Genomic DNA, 27,601 nt, shown 5'->3' on the forward strand with positions numbered 1-27,601 from the left:
GGCGTCTGTCTATCATTGTCTCTGATTGGGGATCATACTTAGGCAGCCTTTTTTCCACCTTTAGTTTGTGGGATCTTGGTTTTGTGTTGTGCCTGTGAGCACTCCAGTCGTTACGTCTCGTTTGCTGTTTATTGTTTCATTTTAATAAGCGTGGAACTCTATGTACGCTGTGTTCATTTCAACGAACGTGACAAGTACGCAAGTATAAACACCATGGGACCAGGCAGTCATCTCTTTCCTGAGTGGTATAACGTGTTCTGTCTCCTAGAGATGAACGTACTTTGGTGCGAAAAGTGCAAATCATTCCCAGAACAACAGCAAAGGACCTTGTGAAGGTGCTGGAGGAAACAGGTACAAAAGTATCTATATCCACAGTAAAACGAGTTCTATATCAATCACCTGAAAGGCCACTCAGCAAGGAAGAAGCCACTGCTCCAAAACCACCATGAAAAAGCCAGACTATGGTTTACAACTGCACACAGGGTTAAGTATGGTACTTTTTGGAGAAATGTCCTCTGGTCTGATGAAACAAATGGAACTGTTCAGCTATAAAAATTACCATTGTTATGTTTGGAGGAAAAAGGGGGAGGCTTGCAAGTCGAAGAACAATATCCCAACCGTGAAGCACGGGGGTGGCAGCATCATGCTGTGGGGGTGCTTTGCTGCAGGAAGGACTGGTGCACTTCACAAAATAGATGGCATCATGAGGGAGGAACATTATGTCGATATATTGAAGCAACATCTCAAGACATCGGTCAGGAAGTTAAAGATTGGTCGCAAATGTGTCTTCCAAATGGACAATGACCCCAAGCATACTTCCAAAGTTGTGGCAAAATGGCTTAAGGACCACAAAGTGAAGGATTTGGAGTGGCAATCACAATGCCCTGACCTCCTTCCTATAGAACATTTGTGGGCAGAACTGAAATAGCATGTGTGAGTAAGGAGGCCTACAAACCTGACTCAGTTACACCAGCTCTGCCAGGAGGAATGGGTCAAAATTCACCCAACTTATTGTGGGAAGATTGTGGAAGGCTACCCGAAACGTTTGACCCAAGTTAAACAATTTAAAGGCAATGCTACCAAATATGAATTGAGTATATATAAACTTCTGACCCACTGGGAATGTGATGAATGATATAAAAGCTGAAATAAATAATTATCTCTACTATTATTCTGACATTTCACATTCTTAAAATAAAGTGGTGATCCTAACTGACCTAAGACAGGGAATTTTTACTAGAATTAAATGTCAGTAATTGTGAAAAACTGAGTTGAAATGTATTTGGCTATGTAAACTTCTGACTTCAACTGTATATTCGGAGAGCCTGTTTCTGTCCTGCCCTTGACTTTGGTGCAGGGTATGTGATGTCCTTTGCGACAAAGAGGTCTTCTGAAATGACACGTTTGTCTAGCTGTGTCCTGTCCAGGTGGTGCTTGTACAAGCAGACCATCTATGGGAGTAAGGATGGCAGCGGTTTGCAGCAGCTGAAACCTGGTCCCGACTGAGTCCGAACGCTCCTTGGCGACTACACCAGGCTCCAGAGCACCAACGCTGTAAAATAAGAAATGAAAAAATGACATTAGACCTTGCACAACATCAAGTCACCTCCCAAGTTTAGATAAGAAGAATAACCTCATGCAATGAAAATTATATTCACCTGAAGTGGTACTGGTACTGGTACTGCTTGATCTGTGGCACTGGCCTGAAGTACGGAGTCAGATGTTGTTGCCAGCCATAGCTTTCCACCAGCACCGAACCATCCTCCAGTCCAACCAGCTGTGGGATGTTGCCCCCTGTCAGTGCTGTCTTTCACAACACCAATAATGTCAGACGGTGTTCACTCTGGTCTTTCTTAATCGCTGCTTTTTTGAGGCCGACACACCAGTGGGGGGCAAACTTGGTGTGGACTGGGATCAGGAAGTGAAGGTCCAGACTGGTGGAGTTTGTGCATGGTCCGCCAGGCAAAATACCAGAGCACAAGCTTGTTCTTGTTTTGGACACTGCAGTTATCACAATTCAGGTCCACGCGTATTTCCCCAACTCCGTAGTTGGTGAAGAAATTGTGCATGTAGTTGATAACTGCGCTGCAGCCTTTGCTGGATGACATGCCTTCATCGATCAAGTAGTTGACTTGTTGTTGCATTCCAGAATGTTCGTCAACTGGTGAACTTCTTCTTGTGCTGCGTAATGGAAGCTGTTTTAGCAGGCTTTGGTGCTGTGACAATGTTGGAAGGAATGTTGGGTTTGGGAAGCTGTGACTCAGGCTCCTTGTAGATAACTGTCTGGTTCTTTTCTGCACTCCACAGCCAGGTGGACAAGCCTCTCGTACACTTTCTTCACTTCCCACTGCTTTGATTTGTACTGCAAGTCTCCTGGAAAGACATGAAGACGTATAACCTTAACCGCTAGCGGAACCCCTCGACAACATTCCGCTGAAAAGGCAGCGCGCGAAATTCAAAAATATATTTTTTAAGTGTGTAACTTTCACACATTAACAAGACCAATACAGCAAATGAAAGAAACTTCTTGTTAATCTACCCATCGTGTCCAATTTCAATTTACAGCGAAAGCACAACATATGATTATGTTAGGTCAGACACACAGCCATATTTCCAGCCAAAGATGGGAGTCACAAAAAGCAGAAGTATAGATAAAATTAATCACTAACCTTTGATGATCTTTATCAGATGACACTCATAGGACATCATGTTACACAATACATGTATGTTTTGTTTGATAATGTAAATATTTCCAAAAATCTCAGTTTACGTTATGTGCAGTAATGTTTTGATTCCAAAACATCCGGTGATTTTGCGGATTGCCACATCAAATCCCAGAAATACTCATAATAAACATTGATAAGATACAAGTGTTATTCATTTAATTAAAGATATACTTCTCCTTAATGCAACCGCTGTGTCAGATTTTTTTTAAACTTTACGGAAAAAGCCTCACCTGAATACGGCGCTCAGAGCCCAATCCAGCCAAAGAAATATCCGCCATGTTGGAGTCAACAGAAGTTAGAAATAACATTATAAATATTCACTCACCTTTGATGATCTTCATCAGAATGCACTCCCAGGAATCCCAGTTCGACAATAAATGACTGATTTGTTCCATAAAGTTCCATGAAGTCCATCATTTATGTCCAAATAGTCACTTGTTGTTAGCTTGTTCAGCCCAGTAATCCATCTTCATGAGGCGCGAGCACTACGTTCAGAAAAAAACTCGAAACAGTCCGTTACAGGTCGTAGAAACATGTCAAACGATGTATGGAATCAATCTTTAGGATGTTTTTAATTAACATATAACTTCCAACCGGAGAATTCCATTGTCTGTAGAAAAGCCCTGGAATGAGAGCTAACTCTGTCTGGAACGCGCGTCACGAGCCTGAGACACTCTGCCAGACGCCTGACTCATTCAGCTCCCATTCCCCCCTCCTTTATAGCAGAAGCCTGAAACTCGTTTTTAAAGACGGTTGACATCTAGTGGAAGCCTTAGGAAGTGCAACTTGACCCCATAGACACTGTGTATTCACTAGGCCAAGCTTTGAAAATCTACAAACCTCAGATTTCCCACTTCCTGGTTGGATTTTTCTCAGGTTTTCGCCTGCCATATGAGTTCTGTTATACTCACAGACATCATTCAAACAGTTTTAGAAACTTCAGAGTGTTTTCTAGGAGGCAGTTTACTCTGGGCACACATTTCATACAAAAGTGAAAATGCTGCCCCCTATCCCAAACAGGATAACCATACAATAACCCATGTTCATCTGTAAACAAAAAAGGGTGCAGTAGACTGGTATGTTTTGCTACACTCAGTCAATAATGGGGCATTGAGATGGGCTGTTAGCAAAGATTGAAGCGGGCTTGATTTGTAGACAGTCTAGTCGTGTGCTGTTGTGTATAAGCACCTACAGTTGTGCTGTTGAATAGACAAACACTGCCAACTATAGAATGAATAGGCTAGAAGAGTATACTAACAGTAACTCTCCCCCATGCCAAAAAACTGACCGCAAGGGTGTGAAATGTTTGAGGAGCACTAGACAGTTTAGTGTATTGGTGATATTTTATTCTCAAGAGGGTGTTGTGCTTTCATAAATACCTTTGGCTGTCCTGGCTTGTTTCAAAGTCAGAGGATGTTGAGCTTGTGCTTATTCCAGGCTGAAAGCTTTCATCCAATGGGTCTACAGGCGGTGTACTACTAATGCTGGTGTCAAGGTCATTGTTGTCATTAGCAGCAGGATGAGTCTGTAGGACACACTGTAGTCAGTGACTAGCCAACATTTTGCTACTTTGACCCCATCAATACACACTCAAACAAGGTGCTATATCCACCCACCACCTTAATGCCAATACATTTTGCAGACTAAGTTTTACAAACAATACCCTCCTCCCCCCACAACAGACACCAGTCAGTCACCCACACAATCCCTTCCTTACTAATACCTACTAGAATAATCAACTGAACCTGCATAATACAGAAAGAACTACAGTAGAAGTTGTAGCCTACCTATAAAAACACCAACTATGACAACAAGCCACGAACCATGATCATGCCTAGCTCCAGTATATTTATTTCCTCGTCATGTAAATATTGAGTTGGTTTTATAAGGTGACTTGCACCACTTCCTGGTGCTGAGCTTGATGCAGATGCATCTGCAGAAGTTGATGGGATCGGACTCTAAATAGAACACATAGTCACATTAGCCTATGCGATAGTTAGTTAGCTAGCTAGCTAACGGTTAGCGATTGTAACCTAACAAAGCTTGAAATGTTCCGGATTGACTGATCTTCATGTCTTAAAGTAATGGCTGTTGTTTCTCTTTGCTTATTTGAGCTGTTCTTGCCATAATATTGACTTAGTCCTATTTGGTAAGACCATCTTCTGTATACCACCCCTACCTTGTCACAACACAACTAATGGGCTCAAACACATTAAGATGGGAAGAAATTCCACATATTAACTTTTAATTAGGCACACCTGTTAATTGAAATGCTGACTACAGTGGTTGCTCAACTAAAAGTTTTGTGATTATGCTGCGGGATTTAGAGGAAATTTGTGGTTTAGTACAGTACCCTGCATCACTACTTCATTGCTCCAGACCAGCGCAAGGGGAGTTAGAGCACTTATTATGTTTTTGGGTCCCAAGGCGCTACTGTGTCTCTGACTGACAATGAATGGACGACATAAACCAAATACAAACTGATAATTGTGTGCGACTTCAAAATTGAATTTCAATTAACTGAATGATGAGGATGAAGAAGGTGATTGAGTTTAGAACAATAGTGTAAGAACTGCTATTCCTCTGTCCTGCACTCGCACACGCAGAAAAAAACACTTATTTTTTTTGTTACTACTCATCAGTATTACTTACAAAAACTGTTTTTACACTAAGTTTTTTATTCTAAGAGAAACTTAGACTCGAATTAGGGTGTGGAAATGTTTATTATGATTATTTTGCCCTTACCGTAGTAGAGTAGCCTACTCCCAACCAGTCGTGTTGTACAGTGCCTGAGTGGTGCAGTGGTCTAAGACACTGGCGTAGCTAAAGATGCTGGTTCAATACCTGTGCCGGCTGCGACCAGGAGACCCATGAGGCGACGGTAGACTTTTGATTACTCTCCCTCCAAAAACAGAAATAAACAATTCGGCTATATTTACAAATTAGTAACAATGCCTCACCCTATGTTCGAGAATGGCCTTTTTGTCGCTCACTTTACAGTATTTGAAAACAAAATCATCTCCAAATTTTTTTTTTTTAAACAAAGCGATTATTATTAATTAATTTAGAATGACATAAAAGCCCCTTAGATATTCTCACAGATCAGATTTGCCCTAACGAAAAATGCCCCTTAGATATTAATTTAGAATCCTCCAATCGTCTAAATCTAATTATTGGCTGAGAGTCAAGTCATTGAAAAAAATATTTTTCAATATACTGTACGCATACCGTAAGCAACTTGAGTCTCACTAGTGTTGAGTGATATGCTGTTAAAAGTGGTGTAGGTCTTATATATTTAAAAAGCATATTGAAGTTAGAAGCAATAGGATTTGTGTAATGGTCCTGTGTGTAGCTGGTGTCGAGAGTCAAGCGCAGGACAGCAGATATGAGCAATCAACGTACTTTACTCAAAATTACAAAAAATACAAATTAACAGAGCGAGCCCATAAAAACAGACCGATGTACAAAGAACAATCACTCACAAACAAAACATGGGGAACAGAGGGTTAAATAATAAACAAGGAATTAGTTGAGTGAAGCCAGGTGTGAAAGACAGACAGAACAAATGGAATACGAAAAGTGGATCGGCGGCGGCCAGAAAGCCGGTGACGTCGACCGCTAAACGAACAAGAGAGGGACCGACTTGACCACCTGCTGTGGTCAGCTTTTTCAGCACCGTTGCGCGTTGCTCTGAGACAAGCATGGGGACCGGTCTTGATAAATCGATAAGATTTTATTTTCACTGAATCTCCGTTTGGGTATTGGTTAGACTACAATTAGCATGTGGAAATGTTATTCTCTTTGTACAGCGCCATATTTTCCGCTCCAACTTTTAACTTCTTGACGCACCCATCCTGTTAGTGGGATCATTTTCGCAAAATCCGCTGAATTGCAGAGCGCCAAACTCAAATTAATTACAAAAAATATGTAATTTTCTTGAAATCACAAGTCAATATAGCAAACCACAGCTTAGCTTGTTGTTATTCCACCTGGCGTGTCAGATTTCAAAAAAGCTTTCGGCGAAAGCATACCAAGCGTTTATGTAAGGACATCTCTCTCAGCAGACAAAACATTACAAACAGCTAGCAGCCAAGTAGATTGGTCACGAAAGACAGAAAAACAATAAAATGAATTGCTTACCTTTGATGATCTTTGGATGTTTGCACTAACTAGACTCCCAGTTACACAATAAATGTTCCTTTTGTTCCATAAAGATTATTTTTATATCCAAAATACCTCCATTTGGTTGGCCCGTTATGTTCAGAAATCCACAGCCTCGAGTGGTCACGATGGGGCAGACGAAAATTCTAAATAGTATCCGTAAATTTCGTAGAAACTTTTATGACCAATCCTCAAGTTGTTTTTACAATATATAATCGATAATATTTCAACCTGACAGTAGCTTCTTCAATAAGAGAGAGAGAGAAAATGTCTGCTCCACTCTGTTGGCGCATGAAAAACACTGCTGGCACCCAGCCATCCACTGACGCGATGGGATGTTTCTCGCTCATTTTTTCAGAATAAAACCCTGAAACGATGTCTAAAGACTGTTCACACCATGTGGAAGCCATAGGAAAAGGAATCTGGTTGATATCCCCTTAAATGGAGTGAAGGCATGCAATGGAACAGAGATCTTTCAGGAAAAATAGCACTTCCTGGTTGGATTTTCCTCAGGTTTTCGCCTGCAATATCAGTTCTGTTATACTCACAGACAATATTTTGACAGTTTTGGAAACTTTAGAGTGTTTTCTATCCTAATCTGACAATCATACGCATATTCTAGATTCTGGGCCTGAGAAATAGGCAGTTTCATTTGGGTACGTTTTTCATCCAAACATCCAAATACTGCCCCCTATACTCAACAAGTTAAAGGAAGAACCACTGTACCTCATGAAGCTGGTTGAGAGAATGCCAAGAGTGTGCAAAGTTGTCATCAAGGCAAAGATGGGCAACTTTCAAGAATCTCCACACTTTTTTGGTTACTACATGATTCCATATATGTTATTTCATAGTTTTAATGTCTTCACAAGTATTCTACAATTAGAAAATAGTAAAAATAAAGAAACCTGTAATAACTTTTGACTGGTAGTGTATATACCTGGAATGCATTTCCTTTAACAGGAGTGCCTTGTTAAATGTTAATTTTTGAAATGTATTTCCTTCTTAATGCATTTGAGCATATCAGTTGTGTTGTGACAAGGTAGGGGTGGTATACAGAGGATAGCCCTATTTGGTAAAAGACCAAGTCCATATTATGGCAAGAACAGCTCAAATAAGCAAAGAGAAACAACCTTCCATCATTACTTTAAGACACGATAAATCCATGATCATCAAACATTTCAATAAACATTTCTCTACGGCTGGCCACGCTTTCCTCCTGGCTACCCCAAACCCGGCCAATAACTTCGCACCCCTCGCAGCTACTTGCCCGAGCCTCCGCAGCTTCTCCGTCACCCAAATCCAGATCGCAGATTTCTGAAAGTGCTGCAAAACCTGGACCCGTACAAACAAGCTAGGCCAGACAGCCTGGACCCTCTCTTTCTAAAATTATCTGCCACCGTTGTTGCAACCCCTATTAGCAGTCCTCTATTAGCAGTCCCCTATTAGCAGTCCTCTCTTTCATTTCGTCCAAGATTCCTAAAGATTGGAAAGCTGCCGCGGTCATCCCCCCTTCAAAGGGGGTGACACTCTAGACCCAAACTGTTACAGACCGACAGTATATCCATCCTGCCCTGCCTTTCTAAAGTCTTTGAAAGCCAAGTTAATAAACAGATCACTGACCATTTAGAATCCCACCGTACCTTCTCCGCTCAGTTTCTGAGCTGGTCACGGGTACACCTCAGCCACGCTCAAAGTACTAAACGATATCATAACCGCCATCGATAAAAGACAGTACTGTGCAGCCATCTTCTTTGACCTGGCCAAGGCTTTCAACTCTGTCAATCTCTGTATTCTTATTGGCAGACTTAATAGCCTTGGTTTCTCAAATGACTGCCTCGTCTGGTTCACTAACTACTTCGCAGATAGTTCAGTATGTAAAATCAGAAGGCCTGTTGTCAGAAGTCTCTATGGGGGTAACACAGTGTTCAATTCTCAGGCCAACTCTTTTCTCTGTATATATCAACGATTTCGCTCTTGCTGCGGGTGATTCTCTGATCCACCTCTACGCAGACGACACCATTCTGTATACATCTGGCCCTTCTTTGGACACTGTGTTAAAAGTTCTTAAGGTATAGGGGACGCTTGCGTCCCACTTGGCCAAAAGCCAGGGAAAATGCAGCACGGCAAATTCAAATAAAATTATATAAAAATCTAACTTTCATTAAATCACACATGTAAGATACTAAATTAAAGCTACACTCGTTGTGAATCCAGCAAATGTGTCAGATTTTAATAAGGCTTTTTGGCGAAAGCATAACAAGCTATTATCTGATGATAGCACAACAGTAAACAAAGAGAGTAGCATATTTCAACCCTGCAGGCCTTACACAAAACGCAGAAATAAAATATAAAACATGCCTTACCTTTGACGAGCTTCTTTTGTTGGCACTCCAATATGTCAGTTAATGTGGAAAATTTCAATAACCATCCAGAGCAATGATGAAACTGGCTCTCATCGGGACCTCCACAGGAATGGAAGACCCAGCGTTACCTCTGTTGCAGAGGATACGTTTATTAGAATTACCAGCCTCAAATAAAGGCTTCACAGAGTTCAAGTAAAAGACACATCTCACCATCAACTGTTTGAAGATGACTGCGTGAATCAGGCCTTCATGGTCGATTGCTGCAAAAGGACACCACTACTAAAGGACACCAATAATAAGAAGAGACTTGCTTGGGCCAAGAAATGTGAGCAATGGACATTTAGACCGGTGGAAATCTGTCTTTTGGTCTGATTTGAGATTTTTGATTCCAACCGCCATGTCTTTGTGAGACGCAGAGTAGGAGAATGGATGATCTCCTCTTGTGGTTCCCACCGTCAAGCATGGAGGAGGTGGTGTGGGGGTGCTTTGCTGGTTACGTTGTTGGTGATTTATTTAGGATTCTAGGCAAACTTAACCAACAGGGCTACCACAGCATTCTGCAGCAATACGCCATCCCATCTGGTTTGCTCTTAGTGGGAATATAATTTGTTTTTCAACAGGACAATGACCCAACACACCTCAAGGCTGTGTAAGAGCTATTGGACCAAGAAGTAGCGTGATGGAGTGCTGCATCAGATGACCTGGTCTCCGCAATCCCCCGACCTCAACCCAGTTGAGATGGTTTGGGATGAGTTGGACTGCAGAGTGAAGTAAAAGCAGCCAACAAGTTCTCAGCATATGTCTGAAATCCTTCAAGACTGTTGGAAAAGCATTCCTCATGAAGCTGGTTGAGAGAATGCCAAGAATGTGCAAAGTTGTCATCAAGGCAAAGGGTGGCTACTTTGAAGAATCTCAAATAGAGAATATATTTAGATTTGTTGAAAAAAAAATTGGTTACTACATGATTACATATGTGTTATTTCACATTTGTGATGTCTCTTATATGTCACTATTATTCTATTATTATTATTCTAAAGATATAGTGGTGAAAAAAATACCAAATTGACATACTTGAGTAAAAGTAAAGATACCTTAATAGGAAATGACTCAAGTAAAAGTAACGCAGTAAAATACTACTTGAGTAAAAGTCAAAGTATTTGGTTTTAAATATACTTAACTATCAAAAGTAAATGTAATTGCAAAACGGTACTTTAGTATCAAAAGTAAAAGTATAAATAATTTCAAATTCAAATATTAAGCAAACCAGATGGCACAATTGTTAATTATTTTGACATTTGCAGATAGCCAGGGTCACACTCCAACCCTCAGACATTCAGAAACAAAGCATTTGTGTTTATTGAGTTCTGTCAAGGGGTGCGTAACTGGTGGCATGGAAGTCAAATGCAGGAGAGCAGAACTTGGTAAATAGCCAGAGCCGTTTAGTGTACATAACTACCGGCATACAAAAGTAACAAAACACATGGGCACAAAAACCCGTATCGCACCAGTCACATAAAGCACACGTACTTACAATAAACAATACCCGACAAGGACATGGGGAAACAGAGGGAACATATACAACATGTAATTAGGTTATTGAAACCAGGTGAGTGCGACAACCAGACAAAAAAATGTAACATGAAAAATAGATTGATGGTGTCGTGTCTTTGGCTATGCCGGATTAACTGATATTACATGCTATTTTATAAAATAATTTATTGGTAATTAATATCACCTGATTGAGCTAATCATGTAAATGTAATTAACTAGAGAGTCGGGCACCATGAACAAATATTTACAGAGCTGTTATCTTCCAAATAAACTCTTAAAGACCTAGTAATACTTTACATCAATAGCAGTCAATATCAATCGTCACCTTAATTCAGTCTCATCTGAAAGATGTGAATTCTTAGTCATCTGCACGAACCCTGGCTAACAATTTGAAACAGCAATACAAAATTGTGTTTTAATTATTTACTTACTAAATACCTAACTAATCACACAGAATTACACATACACATATTTAAATCATAACTTGTTTACAAATTACGTCATAAAGGAAAACGTCCCTAGCAGGCGGAACAGATATGACCGCTTGTTGCACAAATGGAAAGGGATGGGTTTGTGTGAAAGAGCGGGAAGACTGAGGGACACAGGGAGAAGCTGTGCTATCGTAAATGCAATATCTGATGCATTCTAAGTTACCGCCCATTTGGAAAAGGAAAATGCAATAAATATTTACTCTGAGCTGCGCTTCGGTAGGTTGGTGGTAGATGGAAGGCCGTTTTGCCAAACCGAGTCCTTTGAAGAATGTCTCTGGTTGTCAATTGAATACGTTATAGTAACGTCTTTGTGTGATAGATGGGATACTCTGTCTGTTCCTTCCTAAGGGGGAAATAGGTATTTATGACTGTCATAAACCTATCCCCCAGGCCAACGTCATGACAATGGCTAGAAGACCGGTGACGTCGACCTCCGAACACCGCCCGAACAAGGAGAGGAACCGACTTCGGTAGAAGTAGTGACAAGTCCGCCAGACCAGAGGTAGAAGACATGACCATGTTCTCTTGATAAGTGTGTAAATTGGACCAATTCTGTTCTGCTAAGCATTCAAAATGTAATGTGTACTGTTGGGTGTCAGGGAAAATGTATGAAGTAAAAAGTACATAATTTCCTTTAGGAATGTAGTAAAGTTAAAGTTGTCAAAAATATACACAGTAAAGTACAGATACCCCCAAAAAATGTCTTATGTAGTACTTTAAAGTATTTTTACACCACTGCATAAAAAATACAACTATCTTTGTAGTTATAGGTAACCAGATTGTGAATACAGCTAAATTACTAACTCTTTGACCACACTGCTTCCTTTAAAAGCTCTTGGAACTACCCATCCCAGATCCGGGAGAATTGTCATCAACTACACTAATTAGCATAGCGCAACGGTCAAAAAAATATTACTCGAAATATTCATATTCATGAAATCACAAGTGAAATATAGTGAAACACAGCTTAACCTTTTGTTAATAACCCTGTCATCTCAGATTTTGAAATTATGCTTTACAGCCAAAGCAAGACAAGCGTTTGTGTAAGTTTATCAATAGCCTAGCATAGCATGTCGCAAAAATCAGAAAAGCAATCAAATTAACCGTTTACCTTTGATGATCTTCGGATGTTTTCACTGACGAGACTCCCAGTTAGACAGCAAATGTTCCTTTTGTTCCATAAAGATTATTTTTATACCCAAAATACCTCCTTTTGTTTTCACAGACAATATTTTTACAGTTTTGGAAACTTTAGAGTGTTTTCTATCCTAAGCTGTCAATTATATGCATATTCTAGCATCTGGTCCTGAGAAATAGGCGGTTTACTTTGGGAACGTTATTTTTCCAAAAATAAAATAGTGCCCCCTAGTTTCAAGAGGTTTTTAAGAGTCCATCTTGGGCTAGCCTGTGTCTGACGAGCTAACTTACCTTGGCTAGCGGGCTTATAAACAGCAGTGACTCAACATTTGAATTAAAAATTCATGTGGAAGTAATTTGTTGAGTATTTTAACATAATTTGGTGAATAAATAAACGTAATACTTACATTTAACAAAGACATTCCTTATTCCTCTAGAACATTTTCTCCCAAGGTGGGACTTCAGTCCTCCATTAATTCAGAATTTGGGGAATTTTCGCAGCGACCCAAGGTTTTATGGGATAGCCTATTTTACGGGATAGGGAACGAAAAAGCAAAGGCAGTAGAAGTATGCACCCCTGTGTCTTGGGACATTTCACATTCATATGTTTTGGAATCCATAGTGATAAATGGAGGACTCATCATGGACGGTAAATGGCATAGATACACAGATGAGTCCTCTATCTCTATGTTGGAATTGAATTTGAAAAATGACAGTTGTGTTCTGTACTTGCTATACACCCTAGATAGAACACAAGTATGCATTTTTAAACACAGCCAGTGTCCTGTCTTTCAGGTTGTTTTCAAACCAAATGCAGGCCAATTGCAAATAGTCTACAAATTAATAATGAATGATCAATATAGTTGAAAGCTTTAACAGGTCTATAAAAATGGGCAGTACAATGCTGCCTTTTGTCCATGCAATTTACAGTGTAATTTTGCACCAAAGAAGCAGCAGAAATAGTGCTGCAGGCCAAATGACTTGGCCTGAAACCAGACTGATGGACACTTACTTTACATTTTGAAGCTGTAAAATATTTAATTTATACTTACTTTCTACATATCATAATCATTCAACATGCAGGGCTCCTTCATTCATTGTAGACTATATGTTTACTTCTCTAAAGATTCTTCAAAATAAATGTGCACTGTAAATACAATTGGCAATATAGACTACGGGGCTGGCGATGCAGTCTGTCTGGTCGGGTTCATCCCCAGTCCTCAGGGCCTTGACACAGGCTGCTCACTGTCAATGTGGACAAGTAGGATTAAGAGAATGCAATATCAAAGCAATGTCCTCGCTGCAGAACATATTGTTGCATGACCTGTGTAGTTACTTCTAACATGGCTGATTTATTATTGATTAAACACACACACACACACACAGATGCACATACACGTGAATGCACACAGAGAGAGAGAGAGAGATCGTGACACAGAAAGCTAGAGAGATATACACACATGTATCCTCATATTACTCTTCTGGGAGAGAGTGTCAGAGTCAGTGTCAAGGAGATGGAGCATAACATGGAGACGCTTCCCAACCACAACAGTGAGACGTGATAAAGAGGTGCTCTCCTGGGACGTAGAACTACATAAATCTCTGTGTCCTGTGTGTCCTAAACAGCTCCAGAAGAAACAGTACATTTTGTGTGTGTGTGTGTGTCCTGAGCAGATCCAGAAGATACATGGGTAGTAGAGCTCCGGGGTCTTCCATTCCACCTGAACATCATTGATCAAGAACATAATAGGATATCGAGCACAATTCAATTAAGCACTAGCAATGGGTTATTTAATGAAAACCTGCAGCAGATTCCAATCTTACCCCTGGGTGCACGTTTAGTTGTTTGCCCTAGCATTACACAGCTGATTCAAATCATCAAAGCTTGATGATGAGTTGGTTATTTGAATCAGCTGTGTCGTGCTAGGGCAAAAAAAACCTGGTCTATCCCTGAAAGTGTAGCAAGACAGAGAGAGAGCTGACAGTGATACATAGTATAAGAAGACTGGTATAGGGAAGGTGAGTAAGAAAGACACAAACATCTGAATGAAGATTATTTTCAAGCAAATAAATACAAATCATGATGTCCAACTGAAGATTAATTTAAGATTCCTTTATTTTTTAGATAATGCCTCGTACAATGCTCTTGACTCATACAATGCCTAATAAATGTGTTCAGTGAACGTAAAATATAATATAATGTGAAAATAAATCCCAGTACGTTGACCATTATTCAATGACTTGAAACAGATCATTTTAATGTGCTTTGCTCATATATTGTATGCATATCCAGCGTATCATTTCTCATACATATAACTCCAGGACTATATATTCTCTTGAATACAGGATTTGAAAAGTTTGAATGAAAACATAACAGTCTTCTAGAACTTATAAATCCATACAAGGTCTAGTCTCTTGCGGCAGACTGTTGCACACGCACGATTTGGTTCCGGGTTCCAAGACTCTGGACTGCATGATAGTATAATAGGGACAGCATGACACATTCAGATCATCAGATAGAATATGACATCATCAAAATCAAAAGTCCATACTTCCCAGCTTGTTTTGAAAGTTTAAATCGAACAGACAGAAATTATTTAAAATTGATAACCAATGTCTAAAGAGCAGAGCTGTATAGATTTTTTTAAACATTATTTACATAGAAATTAAAGTTAACTAATACAAGGGTTTTTAGGTCATTTTGAAAAATCTGCCATATAATGTATTTCATCCATGACGCCGACTAGCCGTACTTCTCATTTATAATATCCAACAGGAGGTTGAGACCAGAAAAATACCATCCCTGTGGTCATCAGTCCTGTCATTGTGAGTGTTTGAGATCGACTACAATACATTGGAGTCGGACTTCACGTGATCACTGATCTACAAATCACCTTGCATCCCAAATAACTACACATTCTCTGATCAATATTAGCCATTCTGCGTCTGGAGCCTTTCTCAAACTGATCCCCTCAAACGCGCTTAAGATTCTCTCCCCTCCCCTCTCCTCTCCTCATCCCACCTCTCTTATCCAAGGTAAGGATGATCACTCTGGAAGTTGTAGTCTGGACACACTTTCTGCACAAGCTTATAATCGATACTGAAGAAGGAGATGAAGATGCAGATGACTTTAAATGGTTTGGCGCAGAGCCAGGCGGCATGGGACTGAGTGTGCTCTGAGAAGCAGGTCTGGGAGGGGTCGTAGAGGCAGGGCTTGGGCTTCTTGGAACGGTTGGTCTTCTCGTACTCCACCCGGCAGTTGAAGGTCTTTATCTCTTTGGGGTCGATGGTGGACTGGTGCGGGGTCTGTTGTTGGGTGATCTGGGTGAGCTCTGGGTGGAGCTGAGCGTGGAGGCCTGGTTGGTGGTGCTGCAACACCTCGAACTCCACCACCTTGGTGGGAGGGACAATACTGACAGAGACGTTACCGAGACTGGACGAGTTGTGGCGGAAGTAGACGGTGAACGTGCCGTTTATGTGGTCCACGATCTTCCCCGTGACCAAGAGGCTGAACTTCATGGTCTTCACGTTGAAGTAGAAATCCCCCCAGCCGAAGATCTTCTTGGTCTTCTGGGCCGTCTTAAGTGAGGGTTTGCGTTTGTTGCGGTAGCCTGTCTGGTCGAGTAGGAGCGACTGATTACGAGCCCAGTCGTAGGGGTTAAAGAAGCTGTAGGTTGGGGTTTTCAGAGGAGGCTTCATGGGCGGGTTGCCGACCCCGTCCATGCTGGTGGAGAAGATGCGGGAGGTGGTTTGGTATGGGGGTTTGGCCCCTCCGCCGGTGCCGACGGCTCCCTCTCCCATACCATACGGTAGCGTCTTCATCACTGAGCCTGCTGGACCCAGGTCTAGTCCAGGGTAGCCCTTGGCCACCTGCTTCTCCAGTCCCTGTGCCTGAGGAGAAGGAGAGAGAAAGAGAGAGGGGGGAGAGAGTTAATGTCAAGGAATATTGATTATCATTTATCTCATACACTATGCAGGTTGTTAGATGACTTGGATGGCTTTTCTTCATCCCCCGATTCCAACCAGACACAAAGCATCTATTTTTATAATGACATAATTTGTTGTGGATGTTGTTTTACACAGTAAAGCAGATTTTACATATGAAGATAATGGACGGGTTTGTTCAGACAGGCGACACAGCTTTAATCCACAGTCTAGTAAGTGGTTATTCACAGAGGTGATTGACTAGACATCTTCTCTTGTTCTCCCTTCATGTCTCATCAATCATGTCACTGCCAAACACATAGACTATGAAGCACTGTCACATACACACATTCTGCCACACACCCCAGAAGATGACGGTTTGACATTTAAAATTACAGCTTTTTTTAAAGGGTTATAACACCAACACAAGCTCCCCACAACAGAGACACATCGCAATCCAGCTACAGTATAAACATTATCCTAATAGATAAACAAACCATCAAACAAGAAAAACCAAAACTCAAAAAAGAGAGCAACACCCCCCACAGTCAGACGTCGGCGTAAATAGTCATGCAAGAATGATTTTTGTCTCCTAATTCTGTCTGACCAAATCAGCGAAGTAGAACAGACAGGTTTGTGCCAAAATTCTGCTCATTTGCTATCAATCATTAATCCCAATAATAACCTCATGTTGCCATTTGTCTCAGACTCCTAATACAGTACTCAATACACACATTAATGTATCTATGTCTGCGTTCCAACTGGCACTATATGGTGCATTACTTTTGACCAGGGCCCATAGGGTTTGGCCATAGGGCTCTGGTCAAAAGTAGTGCACTGTATAGGGGATATAGGGTACCATGTGGGACACAGACACTCATTCAATGAATGTATGCATTTCTTCTGCTCATTCATTAACATGGGGCCAAGCGGGCCTCAGCAGTCTGGTTTTAAGGTGAATTGATCGGGGTGAAATGACTGGAAGTATATTGAGCGCTGGCTGAATTAATTAAAAGACAGATGTTGATGAATGGCTATTGATCTGATAACGAGTTGCTGGTGGATTTTTAACAGTCGCTGGAGTCCCCTGGGTGGGTTGCTATGTGTGTGTGTCTGAGGAAGGGGGAGGGGGGCAGTGAACTCACAGAATCTAAATCAAAGATAGGTAACATGGACTTGACTGCGAGATGACGAGAAAGTCAGTAAGTGTCTAAAAACCTATTTAAACATAATTTGCATAGAAAGGCACAGTAAAAGTTTAAGTCTGAACTTTGCGCATGACACAAGTAATTTTTCCAACAATTGTTTACAGACAAATTATTTCACTTATAATTCACTGTATCACAATTCCACTAAGTTGACTGTGCCTTTAAATAGCTTGGAAAATTCCTGAAAATGATGTCACGGCTTTAGAAGCTTCTGATAGGCTAATTGACATAATTTCAGTCAATTGGAGGTGTACCTGTGGATGTATTTCAAGACCTACCTTCAAATTCAGTGCCTCTTTGCTTGACATCATGGGAAAATCAAAAGAAATCAGTCAAGATCTCAGAAAGAAAATTGTAGACCTCCACAAGTCGGGTTCATCCTTGGGAGCAATTTCCAAATGCCTGAAGGTACCACGTTCATCTGTACAAACAATATACGCAAGTATAAACATCATGGGACCAGGCAGCCGTCATACCGCTCAGGAAGGAGACGCATTCTGTTTCCTAGAGATGAGCTTACTTTGGTGAGAAAAGTGCAAATCAATCCCAGAACAAAACAGCAAAGGACCTTGTGAAGATGCTGGAGGAAACAGGTACAAAAGTATCTATATCCACAGTAAAACGAGTCCTATATCGACATAACCTGAAAGACCGCTCATCAAGGAAGAAGTCACTGCTCCAAAACCGCCATAAAAAAGCCGGTTTACGGTTTGCAACTGCGCATGGGGACAAAGATTGTACTTTTTGGAGAAATGTCTTCTGGTCTGATGAAACAAAAATAGAACTGCTTGGCCATAATGACCATTGTTATGTCTGGAGGAAAAAGGGGGAAGCTTGCAAGCCAAAGAACACCATCCCAATCATGAAGCACGGGGGTGGCATCATCATGTTCTGAGGATGCTTTGCTGCTGGAGGGACTGGTGCACTTCACAAAATAGATGGCATCCTGAGGTAGGACAGGTATGTGGATATATTGAAGCAACATCTCAAGACATCAGTCAGGAAGTTAAAGCTTGGTCGCAAATGGGTCTTCCAAATGGACAATGACCCAAAGCATACTTCAATGACCCCAAGTTGTGGCAAAATGGCTTAAGGACAACAAAGTAAACACAAAGCCCTGACTTCAATCTTATTGAACATTTGTGGCCAGAATTGAAAAGGTGTGTGCAAGCAGGGAGGCCTACAAACCTGACTCAGTTATCCCAGCTCTGTCAGGAGGAATGGGCCAAAATTCACCCAACCTACTGTGGGAAACGTGTGGAACCTGTTTGACCCAAGTTAAACAATTTAAAGGCAATGCTACCAAATACTAGCTGAGTGTATGTAAACTTCTGACGCACAGGGAATGTGATTAAAGACATAAAAGCTGAAATAAATAATTATCTCTACTATTATTCTGACATTTCACATTCTTTAAATAAAGTGGTGATCCTAACTGACCTAAGACTGGGCCGTTTTACTAGGATTAAATGCCAGGAATTGTGAAAAACTGAGTTTAAATGTATTTGGCTAAGGTGTACGTAAACTTCTGACTTTACGTAGGTGTAGTGTATTTCCAGTGTATTTTGTTACATGTCATGTAGGTTTTAGCATAATTACAATAATACATTATACATGTATGCCCTGTAATGAATGTACATGTAACACATGCATGCAGAGTTTAGCCTTCTCTGACAGCCGTGTCAGCAGTGCTGTCTGGTATCGCCATGTGTGGCAATCTCTCAGACTAATTATTAGACCTAATCATCACAGCTCTGTTAGCATGGTGTTATGCAGAGGCTCCATGGTCTTGTGTGTGTGTGTGTGTGTGTGTGTGTGTGTGTGTGTGTGTGTGTGTGTGTGTGTGTGTGTGTGTGTGTGATGAACATAGGAGCCTGAACTCAAAATTGGGGCTTAAGAGGTCAGCTAAATCATACACCTCACTACAATATCCAGCCTACATAGGATGCACGGTGCCTTCAGAAAGTATTCAGACCCCTGGACTTTTTACAAATGTTGTTGTGTTACAGCCTGAATTTAAAATGTATTACATTTAGATGTTGTGTCACTGATCTACACACAGTACCGAATAATATCAAAGTGGAATTATGTTTTTAAAAATGTTTACAAATTAATTAAACATGTCAACCTGAAAAAAGCTGAAGAATTTGCTTAACAAGTCAGATAATAAATTGCATGGATTAACTCTTTCCATCAAACACATAGCGGTCTCTGACTTGTGGTTAGAGTTGCTCAGGTGGAACGAACTTAAACTTGCGCCTTTTCCAATTATGATTTGAATGTCATTGAGAAAACAGAGAAGTGTCAAATATTTTTTTTACTAACATCCTTTCTGAATTTAAAAGTAATCCATGAAGTAATCATCTAGTTTTTTAAAAGTATCTGTAATATGATTACAATATTTGTGCTGGTAACGTAACGTATTACAGTTACATTTTTTTTTGTAATCCCTTACATGTAATGGATTACATGTAATCAGTTACTCCCCAATCCTGTACGGTAATGATAAAATGTGATGTTTAACTGGTATGGTAAATAATTATTTTGCTGGGATGTCGTACCAGACCATACCACCTTACTTTCACCCTTGCATACACCTCACAGCAGATACAATATCCATGTGCTAACCTGGACTTGTCATTCCCATTTCAGCAGCCGAAGCTGGATCCCGAAACAGAAAAAGGTTGAAGTATAAAACAGACAGAGTACCCCCTTTGAATGCGTCAGTGAGGAGGAGTCCTAAATACTCCTATTTTATATGTGGAGTCAGTCCAGGATATTCATCCTTACAGAGAGATTTAAGCTACATCTGTCCATCAAAAAGTGACTATCTTGAATCAAAGACACACACTAGACAGAGGTTGGTAAGGACTTGGGCTGTTACGGTGACCATATTACAACTACACCAGTGGTTACTGAGTCATGAAGAAAGTCAAATTCCATGTGACCGTTTAATCACAGTAATTGGGCTACTCCAAGCTCTGATGCTGCTGGTGGTCATGAGTAGCCTACAAAACTTGCTAACCGCCTGGTACTCAGTACGCTATTGTCCCTCTAATCACTCTGACGTCAATGCAAATGTCATCGAAAATCTAATCAAACACTTCATGAGAGCTCATGTTGTGCAACATTTCTATAGGCTATGCAATTGCGTGAGCAAATAGAGTGAAGACCTTTATTAAAAAGAGGGGGATCCCATCAGCTTTCTATAAGCTAGGCCTACTATATTTAAACCTCAACTTTCCTAGTATTAAGCACATTGCTTGTCTTTACAACAGGAGTATAGCCTACCTGGCTAACATGAAAATGCTATTTAAGTGCATAAATGACATGTATTCTTTTCCCCCTGCCCTGTTTTGATACAGATGCATGATAATGGCCCATTCTAAATGAAAACAAATTTCACACATTATTTAGAGTATGTAAAGACAAGAATAGTCTGATGGGTGACATTTTTAGCCTTGCACTTGTAAATGATATATTATCACTTGCGAATAATGCCCAGCATAAGGCAAGAAACAATGCATACCTTTCTTTTTCAAATCATAGTCCCACACCTCATGTAGCCTAGCCCATAGGCCTATATGTTTTGATAAGGTTTGTATTTCAACTAAAGTGGCCAAATAACTTCTTAAAATTAAGCACATTAATCCGCTTTACAATGGGTGTGGAGCCTAACTGGCATACATAAGCAGTGTGTGAGTTTCAAGTTTGGGGGAAAAAATCACCATAAAAATGCACCTTTATAATAAAAGTATTACATACATAATCACATTTGCGATCACTTTTGATAATGGTGTTTTCCTGCTAATGGAACATTAAAAAAAATAGCCTAATAGTTTATCAACATTTTAAGCTAATCTGTTGCGTCAGCCTCATTGAGTAAAAAAAGTGTATTTGATGCTAGTGGTTGTATTATTTTGGGATCTATCTCATCCCACAACGGTCCCAGACTATGTTTGTTGGAATATTTATTTCTCGCACAGAATAGGTCAACTTTTGTACTACGGGGGATAGTAGATTGACATAGGCCTAACGAACAGCTTAAGCACTAGCCTATGTCACGTCCTGACCATAGTTTCCTTTTTACATCTCTATTTTGGTTTGGTCAGGGCGTGAGTTGGGGTGGGCATTCTGTGTTTTTTCTATGTTTTCTATTTCTATGTATTGGCCTGGTATGGTTCCCAATCAGAGGCAGCTGTCAATCGTTGTCTCTGATTGAGAACCATACTTATGTAGCCTTTTCCCACCTGTGTTTTGTGTGTAATTATTTTTCCGTACGTGTTTGTGTGCACCTCGGTTGCGTCACGTTCTTTGCTGTTTACCTGTTTGTTTTTTTGGTTATTTCGGTTTCACTTTCATTAAAAGATGTGGAACTACATGCACGAGCGTGACAGCCTACTCATCTTGTTGGCTGACGAAAAGTAAATGTGGACAGTTCTTCCAATATCTTCAATATGCGCCTCGGAATTGGATAAGGATGTGCGCAGTTGAGTCCCTGATGTGTCTGTCTTCACTTGTAGCCTGTGAGAAAGACTCGATCAGAGAGCCATGTGAGTGAGAGGTGCTTCAGAGCATGCAGCACACAGGGAGAATGGAATACAAATGATTATATTCAGCCCAAGGGCAAAATGGCCACTGGCCGCAAAAGGCATGGATATCACAACTAAAGTTACATTAGTAACTCTAAATGAAGCATAAAGTGCCTGTTTCTTTGTTAACCGCTCGACACAGAATAGCCGCATGTGCGCACTCTCTTAAATATTTTGGAGAAAATATCCTTTCTATTTTTTTCAGCTTTGTTCAATTGTATTCTTCATACTATAAAATAATATAAAATAATACCACCGGATTCTAAGCAAATCTTGGCTGCTAAATGAGTGTAGCCCACAGCCATATCATATAGCCAGATCAGGACCTAACATAAGGACAACACTATTCTGTTCTTCTGAAAGAGACTACATTTTCTTCATATCATGTTTCTTTAGACCTGTCTAAAATAAATAATGAATTTATTGTGAGGGTGTAGGTTATATTACATGGATTTATTAGACATTTTAAAATGTAGACGTTCCAAAGCTCTGCATCAGTTGATTGTAAGGCTATGTGTGGAAGTCAGGAGATGCTAAATGTGTTTATGTTATTTGCTTGACAATCACCGCCTGATGACATTTCGTGACCGCCACAGCCCTAGTAAGGACACTGCGCCGAGGTTGGTAAGCTAAAGATATGGTTCATATTTTAAATCAAAGACACACTGGGTAGAGGTTGGTAAAGGGTGAAATGACTCCTCTTTCACATGGGGAGCAGATAATGTTTTAGCAAATTAGCCACACACCAGGAGATCACACAGTGAGGTCAAAGATTAGGGTTGAAAGTATGGAGTCAGCAATGTTGCTTCAAACATGGCAGGAAAGGGAGGGTGTAGCTATACGATCCTTTTAAAATTAATGCTGGTTGTTGCTGAAAGGACTATGCAGAATAAATAAAATAAATAAAAAATTAATATGTCCAGAAATGTATATACACAGTAGGCCTACAGCTATTTGTTGAAATCTAAATTAAACACATGCACAGTATATTCCACTTTCCACAGACTGGAAAATCCAGACCAGTGGAGGTGCATAAATCCGCATTAGCTACATGCAGAGCCTTCGGAAAGTATTCACACCTCTTGACCTTTTCCAAATGTTGTTGTGTTACAGCATGAATTTAAAATTGAATACATTGATACAATACACCCAGTCACTACAGAGATACAGGCATCCTTCCTAACTCAGTTGCCGGAGAGGAAGGAAAGCACTCAGGGATTTCACCATGAGGCCAATGGTGACTTTAAAACAGAGAGTTGCAGAGTTTAATGACTGTGATAGGAGAAAACTGAGGATGGATCAATACCATTGTAGTTAAAGTACTCCACATAAATAACATAATTGGCCTATGGAGTGAAAAGAAGGAATCCTGTACAGAATAGAACTATTCCAAAACCTGCATCCTGTTTGCAACAAGGCACTAAAGTAATACTGCAAAAAAAACGTGGCAAGCAAATCAACTTTTTGTGCTGAATTACAAAGCATTATGTTTGGGGCAAATCCAACACAACACATTACTGAGTACCACTCTCCAGATTTTCAAGCGTAGTGGTGGCAACATCATGTTATGGGTATGCTTGTAATCCTTAAGGACTGGGGAGGTTGTCTTAAGGACTCTGGGGAGGAATACTTTCTCAAGGTACTGTAAATACACAAAGTAATTCCTCAGTACCATTAAAAAAATACTTAAGTACTGTAGGCCTACACCTGAAAAGCTGACAAATATAGCCGTCCCTCTGACTCCCTCAGATAATAATCATAAAACGGAGTGAAGCAATCTTTCCCTCTTCTCTGACAGAAATAGGTTTCTTCAAACCGTACAAGCACTTCGAATCAACCCAATAATCTCATTCACCAAACTCAGTTCACCTCTAAGGGACAGGTGGTCAATTGAAGTAATGCATCTGTGTTATTTGGCATGCCAGCATGATATATGTCAGCAACATTTCACAGCTAAGATGATTTTACACAAGATTCTCTCACTTCTTACACAAGCTTATGGTTTGGGAGGGGAACGGATAAAGATGGAGTGATTTTTTTTCTGTCTGGTAAAAACTTGTATACATTTGTATGATACAGGCAAGAAATTTGCCAGGAAGAGAATTGAATTACGAGACATTACAGGAGAGAGAATGAGCTAAGGAAAATGTTATTACTGAAGAGGTGAGATGAGAGAGAAGAGCAAGAACATGCACTTTCTCTAGGGGATGTTGAAACATTAATAACACTTTAACTTCATTTGGTGGGTCTACGAGCAAAAAGCATCTTAGTACACTGTTTAGGAAAGAGGAGTGCAGAGCTAGCCGATCAACTGTAAGTGCATACAGAGAGAAGCAGGCTCTGTCCCAAATGATACCCTACTCTCTATGTTTTGCACTACTATTCCAGGGTCTTTTGACCAGGGCCTATCGAGCTCTGGTCGTGAGCAATGTACTATATATGGAAGAGGGTGCCATTTGGGAAGCACTTGCAGTGATTGGAAAGCCAGAGCATGTTCGATGCAGCAGGAAGAAAGTAGGTTCATACTCACTTATCAAATGCCAGAGGGTTAGGGTGTCAGGTGAAATTGACTTCTGATGTGTCAATGACTGTTACAATTAAGATCTATTTTCATCATTAGGAAGCTTTGGATCAATGAGCTGGCAGCTGCAATGGTCTGATCTTTGATCTACAGTTCACTCATACTTACATTTATCCTTTAAAACCTATCCTCCTCCTAGAGAGAGATAGATTGAGTGAGTAAGTGACTGTGTGGCCAGGGGATGTGGCCTGCCCTGCCTGCCCACCATCCCATGGCTGACATTGCTCTCTCTCCCAGAAGAGTAATATGAGGATACATGACTCTCTCTCTATCTCCCCCCCATAGGATTGATAGTAGGAGGATGAGTGCAGCCCATCTTGGAGCACTTGACCCACCAGGCTGTTCGTTTGCTTAATTGGAGTTTTATTTGTGACAATCAATTCATTTCTATCTCTCCCACTGCCCTCTCATCTACCATTGATCTGCTGTCACTGAGAAGAGTCTGTTTGGCCAGCAGGGATGTCCTTGTCCCATCGCGCTCTAGCGACTCCTGTGGTGGGCCTGGCGCATGCATGCTGACATGGTCGCCAGGTGTACTGTGTTTCCTCTGACACATTGGTGTGGCTGTCTTCGGGGATAAGTGGGCTGAACTGAGGTGGCGCGAACTCACATTCAAAGTCAAACGTGCCTCGTCAAAGGGAGTGAGACCCACTCTGGCTCTTTGTCAGTCACTCAGTCAGAACAGAAACACAGAAAGGTAGAGAGACCAAAAAAAAGGATTGAGGTCAACGCTGCTAAATCTGTGAAATGAACCGACTTATTTGCTTAAAGTTCAGCTTCTGCTGGTCCAATGCTGCGTCTATGTCTCTGAGAAATTACAGTGCAGATGCTTTGGTGCAGTCAAGGTAGGGAGAAAACAGAGAAAGACACTTACGCACACTGACACAGATCATGTATGTAGCCTCATGTATGTAGCCTAATGCTGCCAGTTAGGGCTAATATTTTGGCAGTATATTGTATGAAATATACTGAACAAAAAATATAAACGCAACATGTGAAGTGTTGGTCACATGTCCCATGAGGTGAAATAAAATATCCCATGAGGGCACGAGCCTCCTGCTAGCCTGTGATTGATCTGTGTCAGCATGTGGTCCTGTGTGATGATAAATGTGATCGTCAGAATGGATCACTTAAATATCTTGATTTGTAGCTAAATTGAAAATAATTCACTGTGGGGATTGAACTTAATCGTAATAAATTCAATTTAACTGCCAAAACGGCAATCTAAAATGTTTTTGTTTGGCCTTTCTTGCGATCTTAATTCACATAAGCTTTCTAGGGTAGGCCCAGGTTTTTGGCGCAGTTAGGTTGCTACGCAGTAGCCAACCAGCAGAGCTCGTGACATCAGGTTCCAGACCAGAGACTAAGGACGGATTACATTACCACCACTGAATGCTGAAAAGTCCAGCCTATATCCCGCTTATTTCGTACACTGAAAACCCATCACTTCTTGGCATGATATGATACCATGACTATGAGGTTAATGGGAAGACTGTTAGCTTAAATTTGAGGGTATTTTCATCCATATCGGGCAAACCGTTTAGAAATTACAGCACCTTTAATACATAGTAATTTAAGGGGACCAAAAGTATTGGGACAAATTCACTTATGTGTATTAAAGTAGTAGACAGTATTTGGTCCCATATTCATTACCCGCAATGACTACATCAAGCTTCTGATTACACATTTGTTGGAAGCATTTTCTGTTTGTTTTGGTTGTGTTCAGATTATTTTGTGCCCAATAGAAATGAAGGGTATAGGTGTCACGAATATCACCGAAGGTGGCTCCCCTTCCCGTTCCAGTGGCGCTTGGCCGTCGTCGTCGCCGGTCTACTAGCTGCCACCGATCCCTTTTTCCACTTTTCGATTGGTTTCGTCTGGTTTCACCTGTTCCTTGTTGGGGTTTTTGGGTTGGGGTTATTTAAGTTCTATTAGCCCGCCTGTGTTTGTGCGGGCTTGTTTGCGGTTATGTCAAGAGGTGTTCCTGTTTATTGTTGGGATTTTTGCTGTCCCTATGTACCAGTTTGTACTTGGGTATTTAATTGTAACTTACAATACCATTCTCTAATGCACCTGGCTTAAGCTACCTGAAGCTTTCTTAAATCACGGTTATATAGGCAGACATAGGAAACGGCTACGAATAGCAGAAAGCAAAGCACCATCTTGAGTCAATACTGCCATCTACTAGTAAACATAAATATTCCAGGTTACTACATTCCCCCCCTTTAAAGCTAATAACCCAACTTAATTCCTTTCTGAGCTATTCTATTTTCATATTTACATCTGATCAAACGTCTCTCTCTAATAGAGCGTCTCAGTGTTGGTGTATTTTCACTTTCAAGTCTGGACTGATGAGTTCCAAGGTTGACCTTAACCTCCATGACATCAACATTTCTGCAGTTGACAGCCCTGTTGTTGCTTGAGGAGTAATCCTGTAGCTAAACAAGAATCTTGACAACTTGTTTCAATGCTGGGCCCTTGCATCTTCCTCATCCCCTCCTTCAAGGTCTGAACTGCCATTCTGCTAATCCATTTGAAGATGGGTGAAAAGGGGCCGACGTTAAGTGCTGAATTCCATTTTGTTTCATGAAACGTGAATTCAGTGCTTGTAAAACAAGTAGCATTGTCGCTAACCAACATTTGAGGCAATCCCATAACACTGAAGCTTTGTTTCAGCTTCTCAATCGTAGCTTACGATGTGGACATGTTCATGGGGTAAACATCCATCCACTTTGAATGAGAATCAATCAGCACAAGGAAAAAATGTTCCTAGGAAAGGTCCTGCGTAGTCCGCATGTAGTCGTGTCCATGGTTTTTATGGCAATTCCCATGAATGTAATGGCGTGAAGGGGGGGATGGGGGGGTGA

The 27,601-nt window shown here is 40.7% G+C and overlaps 1 protein-coding gene across 1 annotated transcript in view; it reads right to left on the minus strand.

The window, feature by feature from the left end:
• Positions 1-14,541: 14,541 nt before the first annotated feature.
• LOC135541162 (neurexophilin-2-like) overlaps positions 14,542-27,601 on the minus strand; it is a 92,491-nt gene continuing 79,431 nt past the window's right edge. The window contains exon 2 of the mRNA XM_064967274.1: positions 14,542-16,320. Within this exon, the coding sequence (XP_064823346.1) occupies positions 15,457-16,320 (864 nt within the window). The 3' untranslated portion in view covers positions 14,542-15,456. The remainder of the gene's footprint in view (positions 16,321-27,601) is intronic.

This window comes from Oncorhynchus masou, chromosome 6, assembly GCF_036934945.1.
Source record: "Oncorhynchus masou masou isolate Uvic2021 chromosome 6, UVic_Omas_1.1, whole genome shotgun sequence".
NCBI lineage: Eukaryota > Metazoa > Chordata > Actinopteri > Salmoniformes > Salmonidae > Oncorhynchus > Oncorhynchus masou.